The 12615-nt window shown below is 38.5% G+C and overlaps 2 protein-coding genes across 5 annotated transcripts in view; one reads left to right on the top strand and one right to left on the bottom strand.

Moving 5' to 3' along the window:
- Window positions 1-8063, top strand: part of hdgfl3 (HDGF like 3) — a 29246-nt gene extending 21183 nt beyond the window's left edge. Inside the window, exons 6-7 of one of the 2 annotated variants that reach the window (XM_012958473.3) lie at window positions 358-444; window positions 6364-8063. In XM_012958473.3, the coding sequence (XP_012813927.1) occupies window positions 358-417 (60 nt within the window). In that variant the 3' untranslated portion in view covers window positions 418-444; window positions 6364-8063. 2 annotated transcript variants of the gene reach the window in all.
- A 386-nt stretch (window positions 8064-8449) lies between these two features.
- Window positions 8450-12615, bottom strand: part of tm6sf1 (transmembrane 6 superfamily member 1) — a 68031-nt gene continuing 63865 nt past the window's right edge. For 2 of the 3 annotated variants that reach the window (XM_031898089.1, XM_031898090.1), the window contains 6 exons: window positions 12523-12605; window positions 10647-10768; window positions 9841-9945; window positions 9538-9630; window positions 9245-9364; window positions 8450-9087 (listed from right to left, as the gene is read on the bottom strand). In XM_031898089.1, coding sequence (XP_031753949.1) covers window positions 8896-9087; window positions 9245-9364; window positions 9538-9630; window positions 9841-9945; window positions 10647-10768; window positions 12523-12605 — 715 coding nt within the window. In that variant the 3' untranslated portion in view covers window positions 8450-8895. The remainder of the gene's footprint in view (window positions 9088-9244; window positions 9365-9537; window positions 9631-9840; window positions 9946-10646; window positions 10769-12522; window positions 12606-12615) is intronic. The other variant, NM_001079358.1, reaches the window with a different exon arrangement.

The raw sequence follows: 12615 nt of genomic DNA, 5'->3' as shown, positions 1-12615 counted from the left end.
AACCAGATATTGGCTGGGATGGCTGACATGGCCAATAACCTGCCAAACCAGTCAGGAGCTACCAAGTCAGCATTAGGGAGAATTGTAGGCCTGTAGGTCCAGGAATTTCTGGTGCAGTGGCACCTTCAGACTTGTCCTTATTATGTGTATTCTTAGTAGTTCTGTCCAGAACAATGTGGTGTATTTTCAAACCTTCTTTTTGTATTACTGTAATGTTTATGATGTCTTATAACAAGTTTTGCAATGTTTAACTGGAAAACCAATGCAGCAAAAGTATTTCCATATTGAAAGTACAGCTTCAAACACTGTCCAGCTAAGAGCAACGTTTTATATGGTTGTTCTGTGATTTTCCCGCAGAATGTTTATGCAAGAGTTGGGGGCCGTAAGAAATGCACAGATCCTAAAGAGAAATTATAAATCTTAGTGGCACACAGGCAAGATTTGGTGAGCATACAGCTACAAATGAATTGTCAGCATCAAATGAACTGTGAGACACTGTAGCAAAATGTCATATGTTGTGTCAGATTTCTCAGGTGCTCTCACACCACTAAAGCACTGGATAAAACTTACTTTCTCACACAATGATCACAAAAGGTAAGTTTGTGTGCTTCTAATTCCAGTGGCATAAGGCTGCTTTTCGTGGGAAGCAGCATAGCAGCTGTGTGCCCTCATACTATTAAAATAATGTTTATCCAGCAATTTACTTGCCCTGTAAAGATATGGCCTTTTCTTAGCAGTTTTTCAGTTGGTCTTCATTTATTATTTTTTTTCTTTCCTGTTCTGCCTCCTACCAGATTGCAATTTAAAATGCTAATGGATTGTTAGGGTTTACTAATTTCAGGAGCCAGAAAACCATTGTTCTGTGAGTCTCCAGTTTTATTGGTGTTACTTTTACTGATTATCTTTCAAGTCATCTTCAAGCCTCTCATTTAAATCATTGCCTGAAATCCAAAAAATAGGAAAAAAGCTTCAGCAGGTTTGCTGCAAAACATCACCACTACCCACAATAAATGTTTGCAGCAAACCTGCTGAAGCTTTTTTCCTATTTTTTGGATTTCTACAATTGTATTTGGTTCTAGCACAGAGCAACAACTAGGAGCTAAAGCTTTTTTTCGTAAGTATTTTATACAAAGTTCACCAATCATTTTTTAATTTTAAATCATTGCCTGGTTGCTAAGGCAAATTGGACCCTAGCAACCAGATAGCTCCTGAAATTCCAAACTAATCTGCTGTTGAACAAAAATATAAAAAAATGAAGACCAATTGCAAACTGTCTACATCATACTAAGAGTTAATTCAAAAGTGAATTACCCCTTTAATTCAGGTATGCTTTCAAACTTTTCCAGCCAGTTAAAAATGGATCTGCCATTTCTGTAAGATGTTATGTACAAAGGTTACTACAACTGCTATACTGTGTATACTGTGTTACTAGAAGGATTTCTTGCAATACCTTTCTTTGTCCTCATTGGAAGCTGGCAAATCTGTTTCATAGGCTGCAACAAAACAGAGATACCAGCAATCATATGAGCTAAGGGCAAACCCCTCATGCTTGCAATGAAAGCCATTTATTCACCAGAAACTGCCGACCCTTGGTTTTGCAGGCTACATTATCCCTTAGGTGGCACGCTTGGTATTGAAAATACTATTATGTTTCCATTATCTTAAGCCCTGTTATAAAATGAATTCACGATATTATAAATTATATTTGCCTTAGCAGAGCAAAACTGCAGAATTTGTGGACAGCAGCAGTCACTATAGTCTTAAGCAGAATGTTCTGTAGCAGTTGACGTCTATGAATTGTTTTGTTGCCTTTACCATAGCCATGTCAAGTTATGTGGCAAAAGATTGATGTCTTCACACAGTATGTTATGCCTTCCTGCTAATTACCTAAATTAAAAATTAAAATTTGCATTTTTTTTGTGCTAAAACTCACAAATTATAATGCAGATTTGCTGCAGTCTAGTTTCCGTCTTAATATGGTCAAGTTTTTTTTATCCAATGTTTTTAATAAATAAGCACACATTTGAGCTTGGTAAGTTTTTGAGTTTACTGGTATTTATATTACAAAAAAGTAAAAATTCACAAATTTTAGGACTCCCTAGTCGAAATTCTGTTCTTTTCTTTCATATAGGCTAGTGAATCCGTCCTAGGCTGCATCTATCAAAGGTAGAAAAGTGTTTCAAGTTCTCATGCAGGCAGACTTACTAAAACTTTTCATTTCCATAAATATCAGGCATTTATCAAAAAATTTGAACTGAAAAATCATGTGTGGGGAAAAGACTTTTTCATCTTGTTGCAAGATAACTTTTTCTACTGTCGCACAAAAGCCAGCATCAAAAATCAAAAAACCTTTCAAAATTTGAAGCAAGGAAACATTTTCCAGTGAATGGAAGCGACATCTGCCATTAACTTCTACATGATCTCGACAGGGTTTAGATGGAGTATCTTTGGATTCGGAATTGTTGCAGTTTGGTCTCATTATAAATCTCGGAAATCATAACTTTTGTTTTTCCGCTTTTCTTATAGAATATAGTAGTTTACAATGTAGAAAACAATATGGCTCAGTAATGGGTGACTCCTGGGGGGCAGTATCCATTGCAGTCTCTCAGCCTGTTGAAATACCAGTCTATGTGCTCCCATGGTAAGTGGGTTGTTCCATACAAGTTTGGTATCATAACATGTAGTGTTATGAAAAGAATAAATTGTTAGTTGCTGTGTTGATCTAGGTAAAGAGGCTAAGTAACTGGACAATGTGAAAAACAATTGGTTGTGATTTGTTCTCTGTGTACCATAGTTTCCAGCCAGTCCATATGAAAAATATAGTGTAGCTTTTATGTCCAGGTCTAAAGATGGCGGTTCTGTTGCAAGTCATTAGTATAAGATGTGAGCAGCTGCCACTAGTTGTTCTGCTAGAGCTAATTCTGGTTTTATGAGATAATTTACTAATAATTTGCTAAAGAGCACCCAATTTATTGTCACTTGTAGTTTCCCTATTAGGTGGATCCAATAATTACTAACCTGTAACATATGTAATTCCATTTCCTGGTTAGAAGTAGGAAATTGCATAGAATGGCTATGAAGTTGAGGACATGCCTGTCCATCTGGCTAAAATCTTTCTGCAAATATAGGGCCCTATTAATTTTGGAAACCTTGAGCCGGACTTCTTAATATGGCTATAAATTCTAGAGGTGTAGACAGCAGAGCACCAGCAGACCACTGGTCACTTGCCACTAGAACTAAATAGAAAAATGATTTTGAACAGCATCACAATTCTTAAATATATTTAAATTGCCTTTATTGCAGAGTTTAGGGCATTACAGCAACATTTCAAGCCCTATTAGGCCCTTTATCAAGCTTGAGTCCCCCAGTTGTAGTATCTGCGGGGTTGCCATCTCTGTTCCCCCATACCTATATGATGGACATAGCTATCGCCCCCTGCACTGCTTCTCTTGCCTCACATTCCTTGTATCCATATACTTTTGTGCTGGTGGGAAGGCAGAAAAGCACCATCCTTAAGTACAGGGAGGAAATGAATAAAAATGGCAGTGTGAAGAAGCAGTGTGTTTGTCTGCAACCATTTTAAAGAGGTAATGAAGTTATTGGAGCTCAGTTATTTTCATACGTGTATTGCATAGGTGTCTGAATGCAAAAGTAAAGTTCTGCTTTATATCATTTGACTCTTTTGTACTTTGTTGCTCTTTTTGGAATATGTAGATGAATAGGTAAATAAAGCATTAGAGATATTTTACATTTTCCCCAGAGTATGGCTAAAGAGAAGTACTAAGCAGTCTACACATGGGACTACAGGATTATGTTATCCTGCAAGGATGGCTGTTTGTACATATCCAACTATGTGGCCTCAGAGAATGAGTTAGGTCCAAGCATTTTTGGGTCTGGCAATGAAGGGATATATGCTACAATTTCATCCCTGACAAGTAATTTTTATATAGGCCGGTCAGATCCGAAAAACCTGTACATCTTGGCCAGCATTACATTCCAGTGTTAACATCAGTATGAATAGCTAAGGCCGTGAGACTAATCTGCCAGAACAGAAAAATATGCAGAAACGCTGATGGGTCCTTGTTCTTCCTTTAAGTCCTTGTGGTAAAACTACAGTACTGAATCATGAACTGGTTCATACAATGAGATCTTGCCAATTACCAAACATTTGTGGAACAGTTTAGTTTGGCTTCAACAAGAGAAAAATATTGTGACCTTTATTTGGGAATGTATTAATCTACCCATGTTGGTTGTTTTTTGGTAGAAAATACATCATGGTACAGGGTGCAACCATTTTGCGCTGTAAGCTAGACAGATCAAGACTTGAGAAAGAACAGATATGATTGGAGCAGAGGCAGCCAAAGGATACTGTGTTTATAAGCAAAAGTGGTTATTTGAGGAGACGCACCAACCAAATGACTTTGAGGATTTTGCCTCACACTCTGATCTGTTATTCAGGTTTTCAGTCTGTAGCAAACTACATAGCTTTTGATTGAGCCTTCATGCTAACTCCGTGGCCAAGCTGCTACTGTGGGTGGAATCCTACAGCCTGCATAGAGGAGGCATCAGAGCTAGCGCTAGGTTTGTTTAGTATAGGCAAGCTACACAGCTACACATCAGGGTCAGAGGCAAAGGTCGGCATATGCCAGGGTCAGAGGCAAAAGTCAAGGTAGATAGAATTCTTTTTATAAATAGGAACAAAGTTCATTGAGAACTCTGAACTCAAATGTGGAACAAATGTGTCAGGCCAGTGGAAATAAATGAAGAGTAGGGTAACCAGATCACTTGAAAATTATGGGATGCACTTAGAAATTGCAGATTGAAGGGTTGAACTAATTGCAGTTTAATGTAAATGCAATCAATGCTGCCCTGCAACATGCATTTATTAGTCATGTCCCTGAATTTTCAAGTGAACTGGTGAGCTGAATCCTCATAGTGATATTGCTCTGGCGTCTCTCCCTATTCTTGATGCAAGTTTGTTTTTAAAACCCATGTTTTTGATGAATACCTTCTCTAATTATCATCACCTATAGTTATTTAGCAGTTTATTTGTTTTATTCTCCATTAATAGTGCAGGTGCAAAGGCCAGAAATAAATGGTAACTTGCATCCATCCCAACGCTACACACAAATGCACCAACTCCACTGTAATTCTGCCTTGTGCAAAAACTCCAGTCGCTTCCCTTTTGCTGAATAATACGGTGTGCATGGCTGCAAGGGATCTTCCTTTGTGCACTTTGGTCACACTAACACTGGTTTCAGCACCACAATTCACACTGCTGTTGACAAAACGGAAACATGTCTTGCCCCTGATTTACTAGTGTGGATGCAAATTCCCATCCTTATACGTAAATCACGTAGGAGTAGTGTCACACAACACAGGTATCCTCAATTTTGCTGTAATTCTGCAAAATAAACCTGGCAATTTAGTATCTGTTTTTGCACATTGCCTTTGTGATAGTAAATGTGTGTAAAGAATACTCCATGATGGCTCCAATTATGTTATATATTAAGGGTAGAACAATCCAGTGGACTAACTATGGAATACATTTATTCCATCACTCTCAGTCCTTAGTTCAGATGGAGCCCCCAGATCTTTGCCGCCCTAGGCCCAGGCCACAAATCCAGGCCTGCATTTAATAAGCACTAGATTAGCAAATCCAAAATATTTTTACTTCGCCCTGCAGTTTTAATGAGGCAATATGTTCAGTCTATGCATTCCTCAGTCTTTACTGTCAAACGAGATTAGACTGTGTGTATTCCAAAACCAAATGTGTTTAATTGCTACAGTAAAGTTGCCCATAGCTAGTTATCAGCTCTTACCCTTCATTTAGTAATTTGGAGTAGACTGATCAAAACTAATTGGTGATTGGTTGCTATTAGTAACTGCACTGGTGCAGTTTACCTGCTATGTTACTAAAATAATAGATTTAAAGTAAGATGCTTGGACTAATTTAGTAACATAGCAGGTAAAAATGATTTATAAAACATTGTCCTGTGTATTTCTTGAAAACAGTTGTGCTGGACAGAATTTACCACCATATTCTATTACATGTACAGGTACCCAGGCCCGGACTGGGATTCAAAATAGGGCCTGGCATCTCAGGTACCCAGAGGCTCAAACAGCCCCAATAGACAGTGACAGTCTATGGCATCTTACAGCAGCCCCTCTAGCATTTGCCAGAACCCACAGGTTGCCAGTCTGGGCCTGCAGGTACCGGAACAAAAGTTGGATTGCCCAAGTTAATCTCTTTCTTATTATGTTGTTAGATGTGAACTTCTAGTGCAGTCATGTTGATTGCCTTGCTTGTACCAAGGCATGTTCCACTTACCTTCTGCTAACTTTGATTCTTTCTATTTTCAGACTTAACAAGGTACTTCATACTGTGGGAAGAGAGGTCTGAATTTCGCTGTGTAGTATTCTTGGATTTGATATAACTCAACGCATTTCATTGTTGCCATCAAGAGATTGTCAGTTTGTATGCATATTACCATGTTCTCTCTGTTGTGTTTGCTGGCATCAGGAGTCCCACCTCTTTCATTTCACATCGTTCTGTTGCATGAAGTTGCCCTTTTACAAGAGAAGCACTTACATAATTCCACAGCCTTTGATATGGAAACATTTTTGAACCACTAAGATCACTGAACAACTCATCTAACAATGGCCCAATCATTAACCCCTGTTTCCAGGGGGCCCATATCAACTTATTTCCTACTAAAGTGAGCCAACAATTACAATGTAAATTACATGTGATGCGTGTGCCTGATATGCCTCAGTGATAATACCATATGAATACTGTATATATTTATATATATTACAATGATGGGCAGAAAAATAACATGGGTTTACAGGGCAAGCAAACAATGTTACAAAGGCCAAAATGGTACAAAAATGTTCTTCTACATATCTTCTATATATCTGGCTGTAACTTTAAATGTCTCTAGTTCTTGGTTTGTCACTATTTCTTTTCTTCTTACCAACACAAAGTAGGTTGAAGGCTCATAGGGTGCTTTCTTGGCCCATATATTTTAGCCAACAGTGAAGCACCAGAAACACCCCTGCCACCTCCCATAAACTATAATGCACCTTTTAAGGCTAAGAATTGTTGGTATTGGGGCAGTCAGGTGGTTCACATGACAGTCAGTGAGAGGCAGCATCACTGCTTTTATGTTGGCTGAAACACACCATCGAAGAAAAAGCCCCATGTGCCTTCAGCCTTAGGTTGTGGCTGTGTTTGGGGGCAGATAGACAGGTTTTTGGGACAGAGCAAATCCTGTCCCTAATATTACAGAGTTGTGTATTGTAGACAGTTTGGTGTTATTTGCTAAACATTCACTTTTGTACATTTTCATTTCAATTTTAAAGGCAGCTAAAGTGCTATGAGGAAGGAGAAAGCTTTTTACATATAATACATACCAACTATAGGAATATATGCTTGTAACAATGCATACCTAACTAACTGAAACAAGGGGAAGAAGCTAAAAAAGGCTATTTGATATGCTAATGGACAAGATACGTAGAGAATGTTTTCTCAGTTACATTATTCTTACTATTATTGCTTACTGAGCACTTTCTTTCTTCATACAATTATGTATATGCCTACTTAAAAAGCCTTAACCCTTCCGCTGCCTGAGGGTTCTGTAACCGTTGCAGGCAGCTCTGACAGTGAAGGGATTGTGAGATGCGTTTTTTTTATTATCAGGCTTAAAATAACGATAGGCTGAAATAGACTAAGAAACCATTCCAAACCATTATTCCTGTGAACGATATTGTTGCTATCGTGATAATAGATTTTATTTATTTTTATGCAAATGTTTTGGTGAACATATTTGTTTTTTTTCAGTATGTAATCTCCTTCTGTTCAGCTCATATGTTAAAGAACCATTTCCAGTGTTTGTAGTTGCAATGCATTACCCTAGAAATTTGTACCGTTGGTTTTTTATACAGTGCGTTATATCTGGATGTGTATTGGACTTAAGGATAAGAATTTTGAAAGAAGAAACCGGTCGCATTAGACTTCATTTATGTATGTAACTCAAATATTAAAGCAAAATGTTCTGTAAGCCTTGGGGTTGCCATTCATTACACACTGAATCTGAAAGCACATATGACTTTCTTACATCTTAAAAACATCACGGTTCAGTACAAAGACCATCCATTTTTTCATGACAAGCATTAAACACAGTGATGGGGTTTGCCTACTAGGACAACCCCCAAAACAGGGGTGCTGCTATCCAGTTGTACCGAAAATTTTACTTCACCTGTCCAAAGTTATTGGGAGTTGTAGTACAACTACCATTCCCAGAGAGACATTCCTAAAGGATACTCCCATTCCCCCATTGTTACAATTAGTTTTGTAAGCTTTAGTTAAAAAACACCATCCTTTGAACGGTTCATTAAAAAACAGTTCATTCTAAAAAAAAAAAAAGGGGGGTGGAAAGAAGGCGACTTTAAAAAAAAGCAACATTTACTTTTTATTTTAACAAGTGCATACAAAAATATCCATAGGAAGTCACATCATGTGGCATTATATTATTACAAACAGAAGTACTAGAGAAAAAATTGAAACAATCAATATGGCGATTCACTATTAACAGCCCTTGGTTGCATGTATTTACCCAGAAAATGGCTATATGCACGTACGTGTGCATAGGGTAAAGCCAATGTATTGGAAGTTTTGCCTTATTACTCTCATCATTTATTTAGTTAATGAACTGGGCTTCATCCACCTAAAAACGCACACATAGTAAGATGCTCTCTGAATTTTCCTACCTATAGTCCCAAATCAGTCACAGATTATAGTACTGTACACTTTTATACAAATTTTTGTCTAATTTCATCTTCTGCCATGTCCATCAGGCTTTAGCATGTTGTTCAGCACAGACCACAAGGTGTTCATTTATCTTTGGCCCCTGACTTTGCCTTCAGAAAGAATTCCGGCTTATTTACACACCTGTGGGCCAGCAGCTGAGAACCAAGGCCATAAAGTATATTTGCCGTGAAGAAGAAGATCCTAGCCTCGTCTGGAACTCTATAGATATAAGGAGTCCTGGCATGAAGAGAAGCCCCAATGTGGGAGAACTGTGCCTGTACAAATACAAAAAGACTCCACTGATGTAGAGACATGCTAGTTGAATTTATGCTAGCTTATTTTTACAACACTTTTAGAAATATGCCCCTTATAATTAAAGTGCTTAAGAAACTTTGAATGCAGTTATGGATAAGTTAAGCCAAAGAACATTACCTGAGCTATTCCACCGGCGCTTATAAGGGATAGGTCTGGCATCCATGTACATTCAGGGACCAGGAGCCCATAAAGCAGGATAAGATTATATGGCACACAGTAAAACATGAGCACCAGCATCTGCAATACACATACTATGATTAAGCACATCACTTTGTGGGCATACTATGCTAAAAAAGTGCTAAATGTTACCAGTGCAGCAACCAATTGGATATTTGCATTCATTATCTAATTATTAACTGTGCAAAGCCTTAGGAAAAAAGGCTTCCAGCCTTATTATATAAATTGTTTACCTGGAGCCTGGGGTAGGCAGAAGGATCTTTGATATATGGCTCTTGGAGCTGAATATAGAATCGACAGGGATCAGCGGGGCAATCTAAAGCAATCTGAAGACAAAAGGAAAAAATGGGGTTTGGATAAATTAGGTTTAGCAAAATAGTGTCTCTCAACCAGCAGCTACTTATAGAGGATGCTGGGGGTTGAAGAGCGGCAAATTTCAAGGGTTGGTGCTACAGTAACGGTGCTAAACAAAATGAGGCCTAGAAAATGATCACATGACGCATGAGTTTCATGGGCAAACAATCTTAGTAACTCACCATCCCTCTAAATATACAAAAGAGAGTTGCCAGAATAAGGTACAGGGCTAAGAGCAAATCAGATGGTCTTCGATATATACTTTTGTGCTGAATGTTTTGTATCTCCTACAAGAAAAGTTAAAACACACACACATGAAGCATTGAAAAGAAATCCTAAAAAATGCATGTCTGTTTTATATACATATAAGGTACGCTTACGTTTTTTTATATTTAGATTCCCGTTTCCATGAACGATTTAAAAAAATGTTTAGATGGTTTACTTTGCCTTGGAAATACTGTTGATTTGTATGGAAGCAATTTCTCCCTACATGATTGGACAGGGAATAAATCCTCAGCAGTCACTTTGGAATACTGACTCCAAGATCATTGCAGTCCCCCCTGAATATAACATGGCAGAAGGCAAAGGCCGGACTGCATCTACCTTTAAATTGGCTTCAAAACGAATATCATCTCATCTGCATCAGTCACTGACTCAAGTGAAATGTGAGGAGCTTTGGCTTTACAAGAAGAGCAGCACGCTAATTTTGCAGCCTTTCCACAATTGGATAATGAAGATGTCTGAATCAAACATCAATATGGGGATTAGACTTCTGATGACTTTCCCCTTTCATCCTACAACCCATAATCCTCTAGCCCTGCATGTGGGATTTAAACATGGCCCCTACAGACTGCAGTTTCCCTTCTGTAGATTTATTTACATGGGACCCCAAGGCTCCTGGGCCTGGCTCAGCTTCTAACTTGCACAATCAGTTCCAATAATGCTGCCCAGTGAATGTTTCAGTAAATGAGCCATAGAAACAGTTTACCTTGGAAGAATAGTTGGGGGTAACTGACGGCTGCTTGTAGATTTTAAATCCCGCCCAGAGTGGAAGGCAAAGATATGGTAAGTTAAGGAGAAGAGCAGAACATACTCGTGTCCCATACTTTCCTATGGTCAAGAGCAGAAGGATCACTTTACAGATACACAGCAAAAATAAAAGGAATAGATAAAATGAAGCAATTCTATCTTATGTGCAATAAAATACATTAATTCATAAGGGAAAATGTCACATGATCTCAAAACATCTTGTGTACATAGTTGGACTGGCTTGGCAGGGTACTAGGGAACAGGGCGACAAGTGCTCTGTTAGTGTTGCAGAAGTGATACCAAAGTTTGTGGATCACAAAGGGTTTGGGTTTGCATTGGGAGATGGGCATAGTCAGTTTATTTCCCAGTGGGACCCTCCTATTACTCTTTTATTTCCACCATAGAGCCATATTAGAGCGACAACACTTAACACAAGTGTTAGGAGTTCAGAAGGACAGTTATTTCTAGGCAATGTCTAGGTTGTTTTAAGGCAACAGTGCCCACTGAGACACACAGATACTTGCCAGTTGTTTATACTCTTTAACCTTGTCCGCTCTGCTAATGTATGCTTCTCTATTGATTTATCTGCACTGTCTTTAGAAGGCTTTGTATCTGTAATTTGAAATTCACCACTTGAAAAATAACCCCTTATCTGTTGAGGCTAAGCAGAAAATGTGGACCCACTGGTGGAGGGCAAACATAAGCCAGTTGTGTTCTTTGTAGTGCAACTGTCTTTCTCCTGTGGAAACTCAGAACTTCAACAATGTAGGACATGAATTATGCAGCAAATAGCACATTGCAGGTGTTTATGGCACAACATAAAACAATGTCATGCACTTTAATAAAGATGGTCACCACTTTGAGATAAAAATATCACAGAGCAACATTGCAGCATAGGATGTATTATTCAGGTTTTGTAAATCTAGAGCCTGTCCCATTTTGTATCATATGAAGGTCATTTGTTCTAGACTGTCAGTGCCCTTAACCACTTTGCCCTTTGGGTAGCCCCAGGAAAGTTTATAAATAGTATGGTAGGTGGGTTAAGAAAATAAGGTTTTCCAGACAACTAACATCATATATTCCAGAGTTCTTCATGGAGTTCATGTAATCACCTTACAAGTGGGTAATTAGTCCTGCCGTTGCTTCGTCAGTAGGTACAGAACCCGTGCTGGCTGTATATCATAGCACTGTATGCTTCGACTTAACAGCCTTCCTCATGTATGCACCTGAGGAAGGCAGTTAATCTGAAACATGTAGTGCTATGATTACACTGATATGATACACTATGATACACTAATGTGAGCTCTCTGGGTCATTTGTATCTAAAGGATTTACCCAATCTCATATGTTGTAGCACTGCTGTACCAAACACCCCAGAAATAGTTTGTACAATATGCCAGAAGCTGGCAAGTGTATCCATAAACAAATAATATATATTTCTAAGCTATGCTGCATATATGATATTATCACATTATGCCAACATTCACATTACTGTGTCACTGCTCCACCATGGCTTCACAGCAGCCACATTTGGCAATGGAACAATCTTTAAATAGCCAGCATTATTTCAGCTCAGTGCTCAGTTATATGACTCTACCCAACTGAGGTCCTGGGAGCCATTCTGATGAGCGGTAACCACACCTCCCTGCTGCCAACTACACCTGTTAGCTGTGTGACTGTCATTTTAGCTCAGTGGGCTGTCTCTCCTGCCCAACCTCAGCCACTACTGCAAGTCTTTCCGAAAAAGCCTGTCTTGCTAACACTCTTTGACATGTACTCTGTCTTTAATTTTCTAGCACTTTTCTATTTATTTATTTATTTATTTTGTTACTTACCCACAATATTTCCAGGAATAAATACTATTGTGCTCATCAGAATCGAACCAACCCAGTAAAGTCCAATTGTCCTGTAGTTTTGACTGTAACAAA

Source organism: Xenopus tropicalis, chromosome 3 (assembly GCF_000004195.4).
Source record: "Xenopus tropicalis strain Nigerian chromosome 3, UCB_Xtro_10.0, whole genome shotgun sequence".
In the NCBI taxonomy this organism is placed as follows: domain Eukaryota; kingdom Metazoa; phylum Chordata; class Amphibia; order Anura; family Pipidae; genus Xenopus; species Xenopus tropicalis.
Note: the sequence above shows the minus strand (reverse complement) of the source record. Positions and strands in the feature narration are given on the sequence as shown.